The 21,904-nt window shown below is 41.6% G+C and overlaps 1 protein-coding gene across 5 annotated transcripts in view; it reads right to left on the bottom strand.

The window, feature by feature from the left end:
• Positions 1 to 7,226: 7,226 nt before the first annotated feature.
• The window catches only part of fynb (FYN proto-oncogene, Src family tyrosine kinase b), a 114,428-nt gene continuing 99,750 nt past the window's right edge, over positions 7,227 to 21,904 (bottom strand). For 2 of the 5 annotated variants that reach the window (XM_049590284.1, XM_049590283.1), the window contains 3 exons: positions 21,523 to 21,676; positions 15,437 to 15,568; positions 7,234 to 11,084 (listed from right to left, as the gene is read on the bottom strand). In XM_049590284.1, the coding sequence (XP_049446241.1) occupies positions 10,876 to 11,084; positions 15,437 to 15,568; positions 21,523 to 21,676 (495 nt within the window). In that variant the 3' untranslated portion in view covers positions 7,234 to 10,875. Of the gene's footprint in view, positions 11,085 to 15,436; positions 15,569 to 21,522; positions 21,677 to 21,904 lie in introns of all 5 variants that reach the window. The other 3 variants (XM_049590285.1, XM_049590282.1, XM_049590286.1) reach the window with 2 other exon arrangements.

Below are 21,904 nucleotides of genomic sequence, written 5' to 3' on the forward strand. Positions count from 1 at the left end.
ACCAAATAATAATATACCAATTTTAAATGTACAAAAACACAAGTGCTTTATAAAACTTGCATTTATTTATTGTTAAAAGTTACTTACCTGTTAAGCTAACATTAGGTAAGCATCAGCTTGCTAACTACAGTGTTAACTATTTGCCTTGACTTACTATCATCTGTGCTACTTCAAATGTCGAACAAAGTTGGAATTGTAGTTTTAGAGCCCCATGTTTTGTATACTGCAATTCGGTTTTCCTTGACCACCATGTAGTTTTTGTATGTGAATAAAGCTATTTTTGGTCTCTCCTGCAACTTGACTGCATGCTGTCGGAGTGGTTCAGACAAAGTGGAACTAGGGAATTACGAGTCGAAATCTTGTAAATGAATAGTGTTATGTTAGCTGATTCAGGAAATGAAGGGAAATAAATTGATCTGTGGGCACACATTTGAAAAAATGAGGAAAGCTATTAAGTATTGTCAAGTCAAAAGGTTCAAGTCCAAGTGAAGCCACAAGTCACTGGTGTTGAAGCCCAAGTCGAGTTGCAAGTCTTTTTTGATTTTGTCAAGTCAAGTTTAACATCTCATCACTTTACATTTCATGGCAGATAAGTTTATCAGTTGCTTATTCAAACATCCAGCACAGGGCAATGAGAGCATTCATTAGCAGTTGTGTTTTTTTGCCACCGAATCTCCTGTTAGGTCTGGGTTAGTAAAAACAGTACGTTCACTTGCTAACATTAGATGCTAGCTATGTTCACCAGCTATCTTTGGCTGCTGTTTGTTGCCGAGCAGTCGTGTACAGTGGGTTTTGTTTATTTTTTTGCCAAAAACAGTTTTTGGAAACAAAGTTTATGAAAGTCTTATTTATGAACCTAAAAACCAAAACAATAAGCTAGAAGATGCTAAAACAGCATGTAAAACTGAGGGAAACTGCAGAGTTGGGCGCTAACTTACTGCAGGTTTGTTATGATTCACTGCTTTCACATAGACATTTATTTCTTTGTTAATAAACACAATATTGACAAGTGTCAAAGTATTTTAATGCTTGATAAATCATATATTAATAATAAAGTAATAATCAGTTTCAATGGATAAATAAAATAAATTACAAACATTTTGGGGTTTGACAGAATGTTTAGCCTAGCTTAACGCAGACACTAGAAGCAGAAGGAAACTACCCACCATGCTCTATCAAAAATAAAAAAGTCTTCCAAAAACTCCACAGATGTGTATGTTTTTTTTTTTTTAGCTAACTACTACACACACAAATAACTCACATTTTGTCACAACAGTTTGCAAACCTGTCACTGTGTGGCCTACATCACTGTTCCAGCGCTAACTCTTTCTGAACCCATAAGGTCACATTGATACATTTAGTACAGTTTTACATGTTGAATAAAGCACGACATACAATGTGTGACTGAGACAGCTTTTTCTTCTGGAAATGTATTTTTAACTAGTTAGAGCTAGGCTAACAGTTTTCTCAGGGGTCATCCTTATGTTCCCAGCATCAAATGTTCTTTTTGGACAGGGACGCCATCTTGTTGGGATCGCACCGTTACCTCTGCCTGCTAGTGGCAACTGATGGAGGTAGCGGTAAACCAGCAGCTCCTGTGTTCATCACGCAAAACATTTGTTTTTGTCAATGGAGTCTGGTGTCTTTGAAGAGAGCATAGATGGACAAGTGAAGCCGTTAACAGCTTCCCCATTGGAACAGGCTGTCTGGCAGAAAGGTAGAGCAGTGAAAATAATCTCAATACAGCATACACTTAATCTGTTATAGATTTATTTAGGTGGCTAAAATATGTTTTGCTGCTGCCCCCTATCCGCAGTACTACATTGGTTAGCTTCCGTTTCGGCATTTCTGCTGTTTCCCCAGACTGATGGTGTACTGACAGACATTTACTGTAATACACCAACTATGGATAAGTACCTCATACAGCACACCTTAAAACATCTGAAGTATCCCTTTAACCTATAAAAAGTGACTGTCCTGACAAAACTTACGCAAGCATGGACAGCCAAAGACCAAACATGATGACAAGATACAAACCTGGAATACCCATGACGCAAAGGAGAGGATAGTAGATCTTCTGAACAGTGACGAAGATGGTGACACTGGCTTCCTCCATGGTTCATTCACCACCAGGCAATCAGCTCACATGCTAATACCTGCAATAAAGCCATTAGGGAGGTGGAGGAGAAGAAGAGTACAGTGGACAAATACTGGTGAGGAGCTACGTCGCACATTAGAGCTTTTTACTCTTTAGAGCTTTGGAGCTTTTATTATTTGTAGCTACTTGGAGATATTTAGGTGAAATTGACATGATTTAAAATGACTTTTTAACTGTTGCATTTTAGGGTTGTGTGAATACAATCATCACCTTTGTGAAAAAAATGTAACGTGAAGTAAGGGGAAAAAAATAGATATACTAAACCATACACATTAGAAACATCAATTAAGCTTTGCATGTTTAATTTGTATTTTGTTCACTTCTAGTTGTAAATCAGAGGCCATTTTACCCATCGCTTTGATTCTTTTCTTTTTGGTTTGTTTGAACCTGTCTGCAGAGATCAGACAGGTCCTTAGTTGGTGCAGTTAAACTGAGCCATTCAGCTGATGACTCACAATAATGAAAGCTGATCTGGCTGCTTTGGGTGGATCTCACCTGGGAGTCACTGAGGAGAAGGAAGTAGTAGAGGTCTGTGTTTTTCACGCTCAGATCTCTGTAGCTCTGTCTAAATAGGCCCTGACCATATTGTTTTCATATTCACACTAAATGTAGGTATTGGAGCTAATGCAAAGAGTAAACAGCACGGAGGGAGTGAGAGTTATCACCTAAACAAACAGCTAATTTCTTGAGCAAAATGAAAATTCTCTTTACAAATTGCATCATCATCAGACAACCTGTGTGTGCACTTCAGCAGAATATGGTTGCATGACAGCCACCCATCCCGCCACACAAAACTAACATCTGTGTAATGACAATTTGCCAGCACCAGCCTGGCGGAATAATATCAATAACTGGGCATGGCATACATCATTAGGTATTAAAAATTACCCTTTGATGTGTAAAAGTTAAAAGTTGAAAACAAAATCCTGGACTTGAATAAAGTGTTGGTTTTCACTGTTGTCACATACACGGAAGTTCAGAATTTAATGTTTTTTTTCTTACAGGATATAAGTTACTGCAAACTGTTTAATTTTGGCAAAATTCTAGATACAACGTGTCTAATAAAGTGATTTGATAAAATATCACTATTTCAAGCTTAGATTTGATTATGTCAAGTTTTGTTCAAGATCTGTCAGAAATTTACAAGTTTCCAATTTACAGTTTCTGGCTATGATTTGTCCTGTGATAGTCTGGTGACCTGTCCAGGGTGTACCCTGCCTCTCGCCCGATGTCAGCTGGGATAGGCTCCAGCACCCCCGTGACCCTCAAGAGGATGAAGCGGTTAGAAGATAAATGAATGAATGAATGAATGGCTATGATTTGTTCAGTTTTTAAAGGAAAAAATACTTTTCAATCCCACCTGCAGGTTCTGGGGTTCAGATAGTATTTAAAATATGTACAAAACACAACCATTTATAGACTAAATAAAAAACATAAGTCCCTCTCCAGTATTTAAAAAGTTATTAGACATGCCTCTCCTGTTCTGTACCACCCTCACAAACCTCATAAATACAGTCCCTTTACAAGAACTTTCCTGAAATTAAGAGAAGCTTAAACTACTTCCTGAATTCATTTCTCCTTCCACTGCACATTAGCAATAATCTGAATCTATATGTTTACTATCTTCATCTTGGTGAAAATATAAGTGGTCAATATTACAATAGATAAAATCAGACATACCTGTTGTCTGTAGATGCTGCGCTGTGTGAATGAAGGTGTCATACAAGCTGGTTATGTCACCACAAAGATAAGACTCTCAGTGATGTGAGGAGGGATGGATGAGACCGCTCCAGCTGCTGGTCCTATAAAGCTTCAGGAGGAGGGAGTCACATCACCTGACCTGCAGCTGATATGAAGGCTCAGTTGCTCCTACATGACATCCTTACTGATACAAATAAACAGATGCTCATTATAAGCTATTTGGATTTTCTGTATTTCTGCAAACAGAAGTTATAGCAATGATTAATGTCCCAAAGTTCAAAGTCATCAGTTTGAATAGCGTTGGCTAGGAAGCTAGCTGTCACTTTATTGATCTGAGAATCAATTCTCTCCAAAGCATAATTGCATTTACACTGACAAGTGTGGCAAAATGCAGCGTGCTATGAGTACTTGGATGGTGTACTCATAATGGCCAAAAAGTCAAGTGTAGATGCTGGATGCTTCTCACCCTCAATGGTCGCCATCTTGGCTATGTAGTGAAAGAGGAGGGGCCAACAAACTTGTGAAAATGGCTGCCAAGGAAGCAGCAGTGATTGTGTTTGCTCCGATGAACAGGCAAACAAGCAGGTGGATATTTTGGTGAGCGACAGTCGTGGTCAAATGCTTGAATGCTCCATTTGGTTGCAAGTGCCATCAAAAGAGAAGTGGTTAAATGTTAAGCCTTAACCCCAACCAATCTTAACCCTCTTGCCTAAACGTAACCAATCCACCCAACGAAAGCAACGATCACTAGCCAATCAGAGGCAGAGGAGGGCAGGTCATTTCTTCGCTATCCTAGGAAACACAAATTTGCGTGGAGGAGAGGGGTCTCAGTGGCCCAGGGGCTAATTTGTAGCATTCACCTAGCAGCTGGTTAATCAACCCATGATACCAACAAAATGCCAAAACAAAATGAACAACCACTTTTCAAGATTTGATTTGATTTGTTTCAAACTGTGTGGCAATTCATCCAACAGTTGTTCAGATATTTCAGTCTAAGCCAAAGTGGTGCATTGACTGACAAATGACCAGAATGGTGTAAACAGACTGTAAAATACAAATTTTAGGTACTCACATGGATTGTGAGGTTAGAAAATAAGTGATGAAACATGCATGAACACATAATAGCCTTCACATGTGTTTATCAGAGTATAACAACTGACAGGAGGTCAATACAGGTGGTACAGTTACAGAGCCTTAAGAAATATTCCTGTCCTGAAATCCAGTGATGAAAGTGCTTGGAAAGATGTTAAAGACAGAGTCAACAGCGGGAAGATGGTGGAGGAAGTGATTTGCCAAAGGGGAGAGAGAGAGAGGAACATGCGTCTCTTGAACCAATCAGTATTGACGTCATGAAGAAAAAAAAGTCAGGGCGTGGTTGTTGTGCTGCAGAGCTGCAGGGGAAACTTTGACCTGGGTAAACCTTGTTTAGTGGGCTATTATCACACACTTTACACCCCCATCAGTACTGATCCAGAAATCAAACAGTAGAGGACAAACACAGACTGCAATAGGCTGTATTGATTTGTCAAACAAAGGTGGAAAAACATAAATAAGGGCTGCATTCCATCTAGGTATACCAGTGTCCTGCTCTTGTCCACAGTGGCTCACTGGTTTGGTTTAGGCTACTGGGACACAGAGATGAAACATAAGCCATCATAAATGTTTAAGTTAGTTTCACCTGTGCTTTGTGTCGTCAGAGAAGTCTGTTAGTCCAACAATGCACCTTAAGAGGAAATACACACCAGAGGTCCTCAGTGTGGGTATTGTTGTGTTGCCATGCATGAAAGTGTCACACGTGAAGTTTAGGGAAAAATAATGTAAATTGATCCCCTTTTTTGTTGCATGTCAACTGGAGATTCATCATGGATCTGTGAGTAGTAGGGCTGAAACTAGGATTATTTTGTTGGCAATTTATGTCTCAATTGTTTTCTCGATTAGTTCCTTGGTCGATAAAATGCCAGAAAATGGTGAAAAATGTCAATCTGTGTTTCCCAAAGCCCAAGGTGACATCCACCAATGTCTTGTTTTGTCCACAACTCAAAGATATTCATCTTACTGTCGCAGAGGAGTAAAGAAACCAGAACATATTCCCATACAGAAGCAGGAATCTAAGAATTATAGTTTTTAAATTTACATAATAGCACAAACAGACTAAACGATTGAGTTGAGGGTAGACCAGCAACTCCCATGTGCTGTGAGGTAAAATTACTGTTTCTGTAAATGGAGTAAAGAGGGCAATATAACGACTTAGTTCCCCTTCAGAAGGGGCTGGTAAGCAAGGTAAAGCGATAAAGTATTCGTAATGTACCAGACACATACACTGATATTTAGGTTGAGGTGGAATTTTGACAGTTTTTTTCTTAGAAAGTACTCAAAATGATTGATCGGTTATCAAATCAGTTGGCAAGAATTCAATAGCTGACAAATAAATCGCTGCAGCTCTAAGTAGCAGTATCTCCAGTTTGGTTGTGTGTTTCAATAACACAGTTGGCTGTGTGGGAAGCCTGTGAGGGATCATGTTAGAAGTGACAAGGACCACAGGTGCATAAATAATTACACATTATAATGTGGGATAAACAGCTGCAAAACCTGCAAAAATAAAGAAAGTAAAAAGAACAACAGTTGCCTGCTATTGTTTCTCCTGCTCCAGACTTTATTATGACCGTGGTGTTCAGCACTGTGTCTGCCTGGCTCCTGTTCTCTGTCTCTCTGCAGGTGTGTCACCTCACCTGTAGCAGGCACTTCACACCTCCAGACTATTTAGCTTGTAGTGCTGCAGGACACACTGATAACCAGCCAGGCTTGTTGGCACAGAGGAATGTATGAGATGTCAGAAGACTCAGGTGTATTTCATAACATTAATAATGGCTGAATTCCATTTAGCTGCCTCAGTTTTAGGGTTTGGTTTTATGCCTGCTGGCTCAATAACTGGAATGCTTTAATATAACCATCATTACTGTTATTAGTCACATCTGTGACTTTCATGGTGTGGCATGACATGTCAGCCAAAAGTCAAAGTGTGAGACAGGCCTATGATAGAGTGTGACTGAGTGAATTTTAAATAAAAGGTCATTGGAGGATCCCTCTGTAAATCTACTCTGAATAAATGGATACAAAGAGATCTATCACAGTTGAACTGGTATTGTTAATGTGGGGTTGCGTTTGAGTCTGTTTTTAGCGCTCATTTTCGATTTTTGGCATTTTTAATTTTTAGATATGGCAGTGAAACCATCACGTTACACAAAACTGTCCACTGCATTTATACAGTTACAAAAGAACATACAATTAGAGATCTGATATTACACTTCAGTTTTTACATCAGTCTGATCACAATCTTCATGCAAAAAAAAAAAATACTGTATCCATCACTAAAGGGGCACTCTACCAGTTTAACACTCAGGTTCACTACTCCTCATGAGGAGCATGTCTAAAACTGTGAAAACAGTTAAAAAACATTTTCTGATAAGTGTTGGGACCAGACAAATTTGCAAGCAAGATGTTTTATTTGCTCCGTCAGATTCCTCTGGCTCCTCTCCCATTCAGACAGGTTTCTCGCCTGCCTCAGATGGGTTGGGTTGAGCACAACTGCTTATGTAAGATAAGGTGTGTTTCAGGTGATGACTGACAACTTGTGAAACCTTAAGACTATCACAGGGCTCACGCATAGAGACAGACGACTGACATCTACAAGCAAAAAGTCACCATTTAAACTTACCTGCATGTCTTTGGACTGTGGGAGAAGTTCACAGACATGTTGATGTTACACCATCACAGCTCATCTCGGCACGCTGTAGTCTCTTTACATTTGTCTGTCCCTTAGAGCTACATAACATTTCATGGCTGTGACTAGTTGTAGATCTATTCAATTGCATCCAGAGGCATTTTAGTCTACGGACATCGATAACGCCCTCTGTAAATCTAAAACCAGAGGTTCCAGAGTACCACCGCATTTGCTACTCTGGTGTGGTGCTATCAGACTCTGGGGGTGCTTCCTGGAGACTGAAAAAAGATGGCAAACACTGGCATAAGGAAAAGGAAGTGTCTTGGAAAGAGTGTAAAATGTTTATTGTTCTTTTTTGAATTTCAAACGCCAAATCACTGAATTAACAAAAACAAGTTATGTTAAAAAATGGAAATGAAAAGATATAAAGGAGGGACGTTAGCGACACTTAAAACCATTTAGCTGTACAACTGAAAAAATGGAAGGGGCTTCCATTGGCCACGAAACCGTCTGCATTAAGACCAGAAGGAGGCTGGGTTCAATTCATTTTCAATTCAGCGAGTTTCTTTGTGAATTCAAACCTTAAAATCTGCAGTTTCTGTTCTGAATCGCAACATGAACTGGCCCCAAGCCTCCTCTGAACATACAGTACAACTGAGTCTGAAAGGATCACTTAAAAGGGTTAAATAAAAACATACTCTGTAAAAACCAAAGACTCAAATACTGAGAGAATATAACCTTGTCAGTAAAACATAAAAGAAGAAATAACTCCGGAGGTGAGGTGGTCCAGGTTCAGCTGCAGGTCCGCGCTCTGCAGGCTCAAGTGGACGTGCAGGACATGAGGAAAACGCCACCGACCACACCGACTTCCCCGAAAATAATTGTGCTGACTAGGAGCGGCCTCGGAATGACAGCTCAAATAAGACATACATACTCTCTTCTTAAATTAACTCAACCTCTCTTTCCTCCAGCCAAACAAAAACAACACTCGTGGTAGAAAGACAGAAATATTTTCCACCCAAAACTTCTCAAAAATCATAAGCAAGGAGGGATATGTTCAAAACCCTTACACGCTCAGCTGTAATTTAAAAAAATGTGACATATATCATTTGTAAAAGAACCTTGTTCCGTACAGCAGCCTAACAACGAGCGCTCTGAGGAAGCTTTGGGGGGAAGGGGGGTGCAGGAAAATAAAAAAACAGCTGATGGAGGACTGCGTCATGCTCATCTGAAGAAGCCTCTGCAATACTACCAACTGAAAAGTTAGGAATAAAGCAATAATCTGGGGCAGAACTTTTTTTTACACATTATGAAAAATGAGAAAAATATATATGGAGGCTTTCAGTTGACCCTTTGCTAAGCCCCTCCGCACAATGGCCACTGTTCAGACCTACGTTAACCTAACCGTAGCTAGGCATGGGAGGCCTGTCAAGCTTTCAGAGCAAGGGAAGAGACATAGGGCATCTGCGAGTCCAACAGCAGATATCCTTAAAGTTAAGAGGGAGGTATTTTATTTTTCACTTTTCCGAAGCCAAAAACACAAGAGGAGAGATGTCAAATTTGGATTAAACAGTGTGGAAGACGTCACTCACAGCTGAATTCAATGAAGCTCGACAAAAACTCCTATATGTGCTCCATGGTAAGACACAAGCTAACGTTAGCTAGCTTAACATGTTAGCACCTTGACTGGACCTGAATACTGGACTATTTGGACATTTGTGGGTAGGTATGCGGTTTTAAATTTTGAGATTTGGATTTTTTTTTTTTGTTTGTTTTTGTTTTCAAATCTTAAATTTGCTAAAGCTAGCATGCTGTTCCTGTGCTTTGTGAGATGTTGCCTCAGATTTAGCGCTGATTACTTAAGAGCATTCTGGACGCCCAAACTCCCCCCCGGGATCAGCAGACTTTCTGTTACTATCATTACATGGGTTAGCAGAATGCTGAGAGACTGTCTCAATGCAACATGTGCCCAGTTAGCACAAGCTAACACAGCAACAGCGGCTAACATCTGACACTAAACCATTAAAAGGTCCCAACAAACTTACATACTCACCGACATGGCTCGACTTTGTTGTTAAACCCGTTAACAACCACATGACAGGGTTCAAGAAAGTTTGGCTTTCCTTTACCCAACAATAACCATAAATATACTGAGTCATTTTCACCTCGACCACGTTTCCCTGGCTAACTGATGAACAACATGTTCCCACTTGCTGTCTTTTCTTTAGTTTGGGACCCCACTCCCCAACAAGCAAGAGGTTACGTGCTTTCTAAACTCAAGCACACCACCGAGCACCTCGATTTCTGCGTCAGGAATATTCGTTTTCTTGGTTTTCCTCTCACTCGTTGCCATGATCCACCATAAAGAACCATTGATCAGCTGGCTCATGCATGTGCATCAACATTAACGAGGTGCTGTGCGCTGACCATTTATGGTTGAGCGTGGGCATGGCGAGGGCGGGATATGAGGCTGGTCCACATGCGGACTATTCCAAGTTAATTTGGGATTTATAAAAGAAGGTTGCGTACTGGCAGGTGTACGCACTCTTTCACAAATCTGAATATTTTTTGGTTTACGTACATTTACTCATTTATACGTATGCAAACATTTAGTGCAGATTCTCCACAGAGTTTTATAAATGAGGCCCCAGGTCCGTCACGTTATGCAATGGGACCCAGAAAGACGTTTTCCCATAGACTTAATTTTGAAAAAGACGTCTGTAAAACAGCAAAATGAAGTTGACATGTGTGTGTGAATGCTTGACAAGCTTGACAACAGTAGGCGGGGGGCGGGACTTAGTGAAGGGTCAATTCCATCTCTAGAAAATAATACAGGAGCAACAGTATAATACACTTACAGATTAACTGTGCCTGCTCAGGTGCTCGTCTGAAATGGTTCTCTTCCTTTATCATTTTTATCATTATTATTATTATTTTGTGCAGGAGAAAATAAAATCTTAAAGCAAACAAATAAACTAAAACAAGCCTTTCTTATTTACACTGAATACATTGCATTATCACAACCCCAGTTCACTCCGTCCATCCTCCATCCCACCTCCTCAACTTCCCTACTTATCGCGTTTGCAGAGTTCAGACACTGGGGGGGTGTGTCGGAGACCGAGGGTTGTGTTTTGGGGGTTGGTGTTGGAACTGAAATGCTCGGGTTGAGCTGAGGAAGCTGTACAGATCCCTAAAATAAAGGGCAGGCTGGGAAGGCTCCAGAGTTTTGTAACAGCACTGATTCAGCCAGTCCTGCCCCAGCCCCGAGCCGACCCCGAGCGTTAGGGGGGGGGGTCTAGAGGTTGTCCCCAGGCTGGTACTGAGGCTCGGTGGCTGTGAAGTAGTCCTCCAAGAAGGCTTGCAGGTACTCGAAGGTGGGCCGCTCCTCGGCGTCCTTCTTCCAGCACTGCAGCATCAGCTCGTGCAGCGAGATGGGGCAGTCCTGGGGGCACGGCATCCTGTAGCCTCGCTCCACCTGCTCCAGCACCTCACGGTTGTTCATGCCTGAAGATGAAACACACACAGAAGGTGAGTAAGTGCAGCAACAGATCAATATGACAGCTCCGTGGAGACCAACTGCTTTGATTTAGCCTCTGTAACCTTCAACACAAACAGAGTCCCACTGGTACCAGCCGTTTCTTGACATTTTGAAACTGCAAAGGCCTTTTAAGTGAGATGAGTAGCTATTTTTTTAGTCTAAAACAAAAACCCTGAATCATTAAGAACCAGAGGAGATACATTTACTCCATTACATGTACATAAGTATCTTTTCGTACTTGTTGGAGTAGTTTTAATGTGGTTTTTTACTCTTACTCCAGTATAATTAAGGAGAAAATGAATATTTTTACTGTGTAACATTTGCATACACTCCTTGCACTACTTTTATTTATTTGTTATCTCCCATTAGGGCTCAATAAAGTGTAGCCTAACTTTTAAAATAACATACACCAAAACACTTTTACTGCATAATTTAGTGTATGTCTCCTTCTTTCTCAGCACATAAGCTACGACTAAAAGAAATCCAACAATGACTGCTGCAAGATTTTATTTTTCATGACAGTTCAAATATGAGAAACTATGAAAACTATGATGCAAACCTCTGAAGAAAAACAATTTCATTAAAGGGAAATTTCGTTTAATTTCAACCCGTCTCCTATCATCCTAAATTTGTTTCAAGTGACTAGTGACTTACAGATAATAGTTAGCATGTTAGCCGTTAGCCTAGATACAGCCGTAGCGTCAGACCTGTTAAAACGTAAGTGAACGGGCATCCCTTCAAGTGCAAAGTTAGTCCACTAAACAAGCTTTTTTTCCACAGACCACCTCATATCGTTAGGATAAATGTCAGAGAACATATAGAAAACGACATGTAAACGTGTTGTCTTACCTTACCGGTGTGCTGCCATGTTTGTTTACAATTTAGCTCTGCTTTCCAAAGCGTGGCCGAAATATAGCGAGAACAAGCAGCAATCTCATAGCGTGCCTGAACAAGCAGCAACAGCTAGGAGGCAGAACCGGACGGTTGCCTGAACGGAGGAGGAGGAGGAGAGAGAGAGAGAGGCGCAACAGGTAACGTTAGAGGACGAGAGAGGAGGAATGACTGCCACAAGGCTGCGTAGCTCTGGAGACTGGTGGTGTACCTGTGAATGCTGTGCCCCAGTGCCCACAGAAGAGGAATGCCTCTGTTGCAAGGAATGGGACCGGTTGCAGCCTTATTTTCATGGTCTGGACGTGACCGAGGACGAGACACCTCCACCTGGAGTAACGTTAGTATCCAGCTGGGCTTTATCTAGAGCTGGCGAGATATATTTCGGCTGTGCTTTGGAAAACAGAGCTAGAGGGATAAACAAACATGGCAGCACACCGGTAAGGTAAGACAACACGTTTACATGTCGTTTTCTATATGTTCTTTGACATTTATCCTAACGATATGAGGCGGTCTTTGTGGAGAAAAAGCTTGTTTAGTGGACTAACTTTGCACTTGAAGGGATGCCCGTTCACTTACGTTTTAACAGGTCTGATGCTACGGCTGTATCTAGGCTAACGGCTAACATGCTAACTATTATCTGTATGTCACTAGTCACTTGAACCAAATTTAGGACGATAGGAGACAGGTTGAAATAAAATGAAATTTCCCTTTAAATATGAGAGTTAAATATGTGTTACAATATCGCTTGACCTGACTCATAGGAACGTTTTCAGCAGAAATCCACTGACCTTAAGCAAACCTAAAATGGAAACAGTTTTTATCATATTGGGACTTCCCTGGTGACGTCATACATTAAGCAAGACTTATTAAATTTACAATGTGTAATAAATAATTGCTGAAATGCAAGTCTTTCATCATCCTTTTTGGCAGCTCCAAGCAGTAGTATCGTAACAGCACAAATAGACACACAAAATCCAAGCAGCAGCTGGCCTCAGTGTGTTACGCTGCTGCTGATGCACTGTGCTGCTGTCTTGTCTGTACATGTCCTGTCAGTGTCCTTGTTTCACGCCACAACATTATCAGTTATAAATTTGTTTTTCCCTGCATGAGGAAATGGATGTGTGGCGTGAGAGCGTGTGAAAAGTGCCAACTGCATGAGTCTAATGGTCAAAGTGTGAGAGTTGGCAGCTCTACACAACATACTTTCCGTACCATGTTACGAGCACCGACGCATGTAGAGCTGATAGTGCTGTTAAAAATATCAATTAATCAATACATATTGATTCTGAACATTTGTAATGGTTTTACTGCTTATTTTCTGCAGTATCCATAGTAACAGCAGTACAAGCTGTGTTTTCTGACTCTCTCTTATTGTTGACGTTTACTACAGTCATTCTGCAGTTCTCTACCACTAACCAATAAAACATACATTGTTGTCATCCTAATACATTTTTTAACTTGAACGCCCTCAATGTCAGTTTCACCACATGGTATTGAAAATTGTATTGAAAATTGATATTTTTCAAGGTATTGTATCAAAGTTAGAAATTCTCTTATTATAACAAAACTACCCTCTGCATATGCATGTGGTATTTTAAGCCCCGTTTATCCATACTGTATTTAGTGTACAACCTGTTATTTCCTTCTCAGACATTAAAAAGACTGGTGTTCTGCTGATCCCAGGTCTGCAGGTGCTCTCTAATGGCTCTGTTCACAGCTGTAGAATAATGGATGAAGCTAATTCAGGTAAGACAAAACACCCTTAGTTTTCTCTTTTATTTATTTTTTCACTGTTGGAATATTGCTTTTGAAACAACACAGCTCAAACTATAGTAAGCTCCAGATGTGAACGCTGGTCTGAGGTCAGTAGTGCGGCTGACACCGAGCGGACAGAGCGTCGACCACATCTGTTTACACCGCCTTTACGCCAATGCGGTCAACACTAAATATATGCAGTATATAAGCCTTTAAATTACAACTGCACCTAAAGTACACATCCATATTGCTACCAATGAGGTACAACATTGAGTTTTATTAGACGTCCACAAAAACAGGAGGACAGGCTTGGATACAGGTTGGAATCAAAAAGAATTTATTATCATACATTAGAGGCACAGTGTCAGAGATCTTTTGTTTATTTTATTTTTGTTTATTCATTTTTACTTTATATATCTGTGTATAGGGTGGCACAGTGGTGTGGTGGTTAGCACTCTCGCCTCACAGCAAGAGGGTTGCTGGTTCGATCCCGGGCGTGGGAGACCTTCTGTGCGGAGTTTGCATGTTCTCCCCGTGTCAGCGTGGGTTCTCTCCGGGCACTCCGGCTTCCTCCCACAGTCCAAAGACATGCAGATTGGGGACTAGGTTAATTGGTAACTCTAAATTGTCTGTAGGTGTGAATGTGAGTGTGAATGGTTGTTTGTCTCTATGTGTCAGCCCTGTGATAGTCTGGTGACCTGTCCAGGGTGTACCCTGCCTCTTGCCCGATGTAGCTGGAGTAGGCTCCAGCCCCCCCGCGACCCTCAAGAGGATGAAGCGGTTAGAAGATGAATGAATGGATGAATATCTGTGTATAAAGATCTATATATATATATTTAATTTATTTACTTTTTCATTTTTCAGTCGTGTAGTTTTTTATGGGGTTGTTTTTGGGTTGGGTGGGAGAAAGGAGGAGGGGCAAATAAGACCCCTGAGTTGTGTTGTGTTGTGTTGTGTTGTGTGAGTTTATGAATGTCATAACATACATCCAGTATTACAGTGTATGTAGAGGTTGATGATTTGTTGTTATACTCACCTCCAGTATTGGAAAATAAAAATTTCATCACACAAAAAAGTAGTTATTTTGACTACTTATACCTCAGTAAAGACACAGTTGAGTACATCAGCAGGGGTGTCTGCTACCCACTCCTGTCAGGGACCCAGATACGGCCTCCGAAGGCTGCTAACACATCTGTTAGCATGCTGCTGCTCCCTCAGCTCATTGCGTGCTAACCTTCCTCACCTTCTCCCTGCAGCACAAGCAGCCCACCAGCCCCATCTGGACAAACATGTGTTCCCCTCCCCGTGTGGAGCTGCACTCTGAGTACACTGTGTGCCCCGGCCAGGCCCCCCCCCACCCTCGCTTTCTGTTTTAGTTTCTGTCTGAAATTCAAGTTGTCCCACAGGCGAGCGGCGGTAATTAAGGGTTATCTCACATTCTGGCAGGGAAAGGAAGGTCACCCAAGCATTAAAGGACCTTTTACTTCCATAAACAGCATGAGGAGCCTGTTGTCATAGAGGAAGCTGTGTGTGCTTTGGTAACGATTCAGTGTCTCATGGAGGAGAGGTTTCCTCTTATCAGGCCACTTTATCGACGTGTCCCAAATGGCTCGAGGTGAAAGCTGAGCCAAGGTGAGCATCTGCTGTCTGTTTAACCCTTCCCCCTCCTCACCTGGGTAAGGCACCCGACCCTTGGTGACCAGCTCTGTCAGCAGGATGCCAAACGACCACACGTCTGACTTGATGGTGAACTTCCCGTACAGCGCAGCCTCAGGGGCGGTCCACTTGATGGGGAACTTTGCACCTGAAGAGATGACATAAGCATCAAGAAGCAGCAAAATCAGTTTACTTTGTCATGAAGAAAGAAAACAGGTGCATAACATCTTCTGTGCATGTGACAAAGAAACAACACAAAAATTTGCAGTCAAACTTGTCCCTTCAAAAGCATTTATATCTACACTGACACAAATGTATGGCAGTATCCCCTGAAATTTCAACAAAGTTTCACACCAAGAAAGGACAAGACAAGCCCTGCATTTGAGGAGAGCCTCTCTGATATCAGCTGTGCCCATTATACGGACACAGAGTGGAGCTTTTAATCATAAACAGTCAGTAGTAATTAATTGTAAAGAATTAAACTTGTTGCTGTCACAGGCTGTAGACTGTGTGTGCACCTGTGCCAGCACCTTTTTGGATTGTCAGCACCTCTTCCTAAAAACACATGTTCTTGTTTTAGTGCTAACTGGGCCTAAGTGATAATATGGTGTGTTTTTATGGACTTAAGCAAAGAGTGGCAACTGCAGCCACATGTTTACAATAAAAAAGACGCACCATTCTCGCTACTGTATGTTGTCATCTGTGATGTCACTTGTTGTGATTGGCTGAGCTTATTGCAGTCAGAGTCAGGGATGTGTACATACTGTTTGATTCAATTATATGTTTTATTTGCCTTTTTTATATGAAAGGACAGATATAGAGTGAAGGGTGAAGAGAGAGTGGCGCTGACATGCAGCAAATGGCCGTGGGTTGAACTCAAACCCACAGCCGCTGCAACAAGGACACAGCCTTTGTACACAGGGCACCTGCTCTACTAGGTGACTTAATGGGCACTCCACATTCAATTATATGTTTTTGAATTTGCAAATAAAAAACTGCCAGAAAAAAGCTCTATGTAAATGGCCCATATGTGAAAGATTTCTAATAATAAATAACTCTGGTGATGTTAGTAGGGTTAATGTATCTCTGTTTTGGAAACTACCAACATTAAACCTGTGTTACAAACTGGGAGAGACGAGTTAAAAGGAATACTTAAGCCTCAAACTGACCATTTGTCTAACAGTTACTCACCCTATGTTACCCTGATTTCATGAAGACATCTTTGTTTTTCTAGCATGGCTCCACGGTGAATGAAGAATCCAAAAACGGAGATAATTCTCGATAAATTGAAGTCATTGGGGTCCACGATTAACAACAGCAAAACTATATCAAAATCAAAATAATATCTTTTTACAAACTCACACTCATGGAGTATAATTTAAGTCTTTGACAAGTGTGTGTTTGAACTCTGCTGGTGCAGTCGAGTTCAAATGCATGAGTTTCCTGATGCATGCTACTCGTATGTGCGAGTGCTATATAGCCTCATTTGGAGTGCGTTTGACTACTTCAGAGTGCCACAGGTAGTTGTTAACTTAGTGAAAGCATACTTTCAGGATATTAGGTTGTGTCTAAGTACAGCAGGTTTCACAACAGGTTGGCAGAGGCTAGAAATAGGCATCATGGCAGGGTGTACAATTTCTCCGTTAGCATTTACTATGGCAATGGAAGTAATCATCAGGGCTTCTAAGTGGGTGGTAGGTGGGGAGAGATGGCAGAATGGGTTGCATCTTCCACCAGTTAGGGCTTACATGGATGACATGACACTGGTGACCACAACAATGCCATGTACAAAGAGGCTACTAGAGAAGGTAAATAAGAACCTCAAGTGGGCCAGCATGAAAATCAAGCCTAGTAAATCTAGAAGCATCTCGATATGTAGAGGGAAATTAAGTGATAGGAAGTTTGTCATAGATGACGAGGACATCCCAACAATTAGGGAAAAGTCAGTAAAGAGCTTAGGTAGGTTGTACAACGTGGAGTTGAATGATAAGGAACAGGTGGTGAAATTTAGAAAAGATGTGGCTGAAGGATTGGATAGAATAGATAAATCAGAACTTCCAGGAAAGTTGAAGTTGTGGTGTTTGCAATTTGGGCTATATCCTAGGTTAATATGGCCACTGTCAATTTATGAAATTCCAATAACTGTTGTGGAGAGAATTGAAAGGTTGGTTAGCTCCTACATTAGGAAGTGGTTGGGCGCTCCTAGATGCCTAAATAGTGTTGCATTGTATGGAAAAGGGATACTTCAGCTGCCAGTAACTAGTTTAACAGAGGAATTTAAATGTACCAAGGTCAGGACAGAGCTCTTGTTAGCTGGGAGTAAGGATGTGGTAGTTAGGAGTGTGGTTCCAAATCCAACCAAGGAGGAAGTGGAACCCAAGATCGGCAGTTCAGGAGGCAGAGGCAGCTCTTACACATGCAGAGATTGTAGGTAATGTTCAGTTTGGCCGGGGAGGCCTGGGGCTTGGCTCAGGTAAACCGGTATGGAATACAGCAGGCCTCAAAGATAAAAGAAAGCTGGTTGTAGAACAGATACACAGACAGGAAGAGATAGTAAGGGGTGCAAAGGTAGTGGCCCAGGCTAAACAGGGACAGTGGTTGAATTGGGAAAGTGTAGAGAAGAGGAAGCTTAGTTGGAGGGACCTGTGGAGTATGGAGGAGAATCGTATTAGATTCCTGATAGGGGCTACATACGATGTCTTACCAACCCCCCAGAACCTAAAACTGTGGGTAAATGAGGACCCGTCATGCCCATTGTGTTCACGCATACCGCAACTTTAAAGCATATTTTGTCAGGTTGCAAAGTTAGCTTGTCACAAGGCCGATATACATGGCGACATAATCAGGTGTTGAAATGTTTAGCTGCAGGCATTGAAGGGAAACGAAGACAGGTGAATTCAGAAGGTGTTAAGGATAGGAGTTTAGTAATTCAGTTTGTCCGTGAGGGAGAGAAATACAGAAGGGATAAGTTAGTGAGGAGGCAAAGGTGTGGCCGCCTAGAAGGTGCTTGTGATTGGGAAATGCAAGTAGATTTAGGGGGAAAGCTTGTTGTTCCTCAGGAAATAGTCTGTACCAGGCAGAGGCCTGACTTAGTGTTGTGGTCAGTGAGTCAACAGATAGTTTATTTCATCGAGCTGACAGTTCCTTGGGAAGACTCAGTGGAAGAAGCATATGAAAGAAAAAAGCTTAGATATGCAGACTTAGGAGCAGAAGCTGAGCAGCGAGGATGGAAGACTAGGATTTGTCCAGTGGAAGTGGGGTGTAGGGGATTCATAGCAAGATCAACTGTCTCACTCCTGGGGGAACTCGGAGTGCGGGACAGAGTTTGAGGAAGACAGTTATGGTAATTTCAGATGAAGCAATTAAATGCAGTCAGTTTATCTATTACAGAAGAATTAATGTCAGCTGGGGGCCAGCAGGGGGAACTACTAAGCAGGGCACATAACTCCTTGAGATCAGGTGGAGAGATCCACTTCCTGTCAGGAGAAATCCAGGAAGAGGAAGTATTTAAGTGTGGGAGTGGCCTATTGGAATCCATTTTGTTTGAGGCCATGCGGCAAGGTGAGTGTGCTTGCTGATCCTGTAAGTCCAGTTAGCTCCTTTAACTTTAGCTTATATTGTAGTTATGCTATGTAGTGTGTGAAATAGAGTATGGTGAATGTGACAGGAAAGCTAGTATCAGCATTGCTTCTGCCTGGAGCTCGCATGTATGGAGCCTGGGTTTGGTTGAAGATGGCAGTGCTGTTTGGGCTGAGAAAGCCATGTGTATGTAAGGAGGAAATCCAGGAAGAGGAAGGTTATTTAAGTGTGGGAGTGGCCTATCTGAATCCATTTTGTTTGAGACCATGCTGCAAAGTGAGTGTGTTTGCTGATCCTGTGAGTTCATTTATCTCCTTTAACTTTAGCTTACATTGTAGTTATGCTATGTAGCGTGTGAAATAGAGTATGGTGAATGTGCTAGTAAAGGTAGTATCAGCATTGCTTCTGCCTGGAGCTCGCATAAACGGAGCCTGGGTTTGGTTGAAGGTGGCAGTGCTGTTCTGTTTGGGCTGAGATCACTGTCTAGCCTCCTGGAGGTGTCATTGTTGTGAGGGCTCGTCTTGGGGAGGTAGACTGTACAGCCTAACCCGGCGGGGGAGTGTGATAGCCTAACAAGGCTTCCCTCCCTGGGTCTACCTCCTCTGTGGTAATATAGGTAAGGTAAAGGAGGTTGTTCGGTTAGTGTGGGGAGCAGTGAGACCTGGCATTAGGGGAGTGTCTCTGGGACGCCAGAGATCACTGTCTAGCCTCCTGGAGGTGTCGTGGGACCAACTAGACGAAACACCGGTGAAAGGAGGTTCCCACCCGATGACCCCAAAGACATGTTAGTTATCACTGCTCATTGGTCTGTATAGTTAAGCCTTGCCATAATAGTTTGTCGTAGGGCTTAGGAGGTTATTCACTGAGTGCTGATCCCTTCTTATTTATTTATTTATTTACTTATTTATTTATTTATTTTTTTTTTAGAGCACAAACTTCTTGTGTTTATTTGAATGAATATAATAACATTTTAGCGAAAGTGCTAGCAAAAAGGGAAAAAGAATTATACCGCACAAGCAGTGTGAGAATTTGTTAATGTTTGCTATAGTGCTGCTGTTGTTAAACACAAACCCCTATGACTTAAATTCATCAGGTATATTTGTTGTTTTTGGATTTTTCATTCATCATGGAGGTATGCGAGAAAAACAAAGTTTTTTTCATGAATCCAACGTAATATGGGTGAATAACTGATAAACAAATATTCATTCTATAGGTGCAGTATTCCTTTAAGACATGTTTTAAATGTGTCTCTTGGTAGTCCCTCAACTTTTTGGAAGTAGGCTACAATACTAAATCACTGTAGTGCACCTTTTAGATCTGAATTTATGTACAAGGGAAGTGTTGCACGTGCTGCCTGAGTAGTAGTTCCTTTTCATTCTTCTAACGAAGTACCTATTCACTTTAAAACCTGAGGATGTGCAGCCATGTCTGCTTTGCAAAACAGATGCATTGATTCCATTATGTCATTTTCCATGATATCGTACTGTCTGATGATCTTGGTTCTATACGGTGCTTTGTTGACATGACTGATGTGTTTGTTGACACAAAAAATTAACCTCACAAAATTAAAAGTCACATTAGAGCATCAGCAACACGGTCTGGTGCAACATAATTACAGGGTGGAGTTATTAAGTCATGTATACAGTGATATTATCTCTTCAGCTGGTGGGTCACAGATATACATGTCATTGTCTAAACTCTAAAGCTACTTAATGGAAAAGTTAAGGAGAAATTCAAAGTTCAGGAGGTTGACCACAATTATAACCACTGCTATACAGTTGGGTCATGTTAGGCTGAATGCCAACGTTCAGCATCTGTGAGCTATATTAAAGGTTTCACTTTTCAAAGCAAAGCTTAAAAAACACGTGCGTAGCAGAATGAGTTCATTTGTCGAGGGGAAAGGAGAATTCTCAAAATTGATGACAGCATTTTCTGAGCACAGACAAACGGCATCAACAGGAACAGCTGTTGTGAGCTCAAACTAACCAACAGGGAGATGATGGACATTTAGTTAACCTAATATGACCTACTTTTGTGGTATTAGGATGTTACGTTCTTTACATATTAAGTAAAGGCTGTTTTAATATATATTTTTGCGTCATGGATGGACATATCAGTCAAATCCTACAACACAGTAAACAGCCGCACTGTGGACAGCTTCAGTGGTCAACACTAGAATACCATTCATTTCTATTATACATGCCTTGTAAAGTCTTTGTGTCTCTGGAGCAGGGAGTGTCTGCTCTCTGTGTCAGTGTTAACAGAGAACAAATATTTGGAACTGACTCTGATCGTGGCTTCACAGCTAACTATTTGCTGATCAATTTGATGTGGGCGTGTTGCAAATTTGCGGTGCTCCCGCTGAGAGAATTTCCTCCATGACCTAATGCAGTCATACAGCGTGTGAATGTGTGTGAGTGAGTGCATTAAGTATGTGCATTCAACATTGTCTGTGTGTATGTGTGTGTGTGTGTGTGTGTGTGTGTGTGTGTGTGTGTGTGTTAGCGTAGAGGGATGCCCCACCTTGCCGAGCGGTGTATTCATTGTCTTCGATGAGCCTGGCAAGGCCGAAGTCGGCGATCTTGCACACCAGGTTGTCTCCCACCAGGATGTTGGCGGAGCGCAGGTCTCTGTGGATGTAGTTCATCCTCTCGATGTAGGCCATGCCTGCCGCCACCTGGAGCACAGCACAGTGAGCACGGCTGCATTAACACTCACTGAAAACATCCGCTTGGGATTGTTTCTGCTGAACACTGCAACTGTGTTGTTTCAGGAAACACGTAGAGAGAGTTCTTCCTAAATAAGAACCACTTTTAACTGTCAGCGTATTAAAAATATGGATAAATAATGTCTGGCAGAGGAAATATGTCAATCCAATCCTCTGAAAAAGATCTGTAGGCAAGTG

This window comes from Epinephelus fuscoguttatus, linkage group LG11 (genome assembly GCF_011397635.1).
Source record: "Epinephelus fuscoguttatus linkage group LG11, E.fuscoguttatus.final_Chr_v1".
Taxonomy (NCBI): Eukaryota; Metazoa; Chordata; class Actinopteri; order Perciformes; family Serranidae; genus Epinephelus; species Epinephelus fuscoguttatus.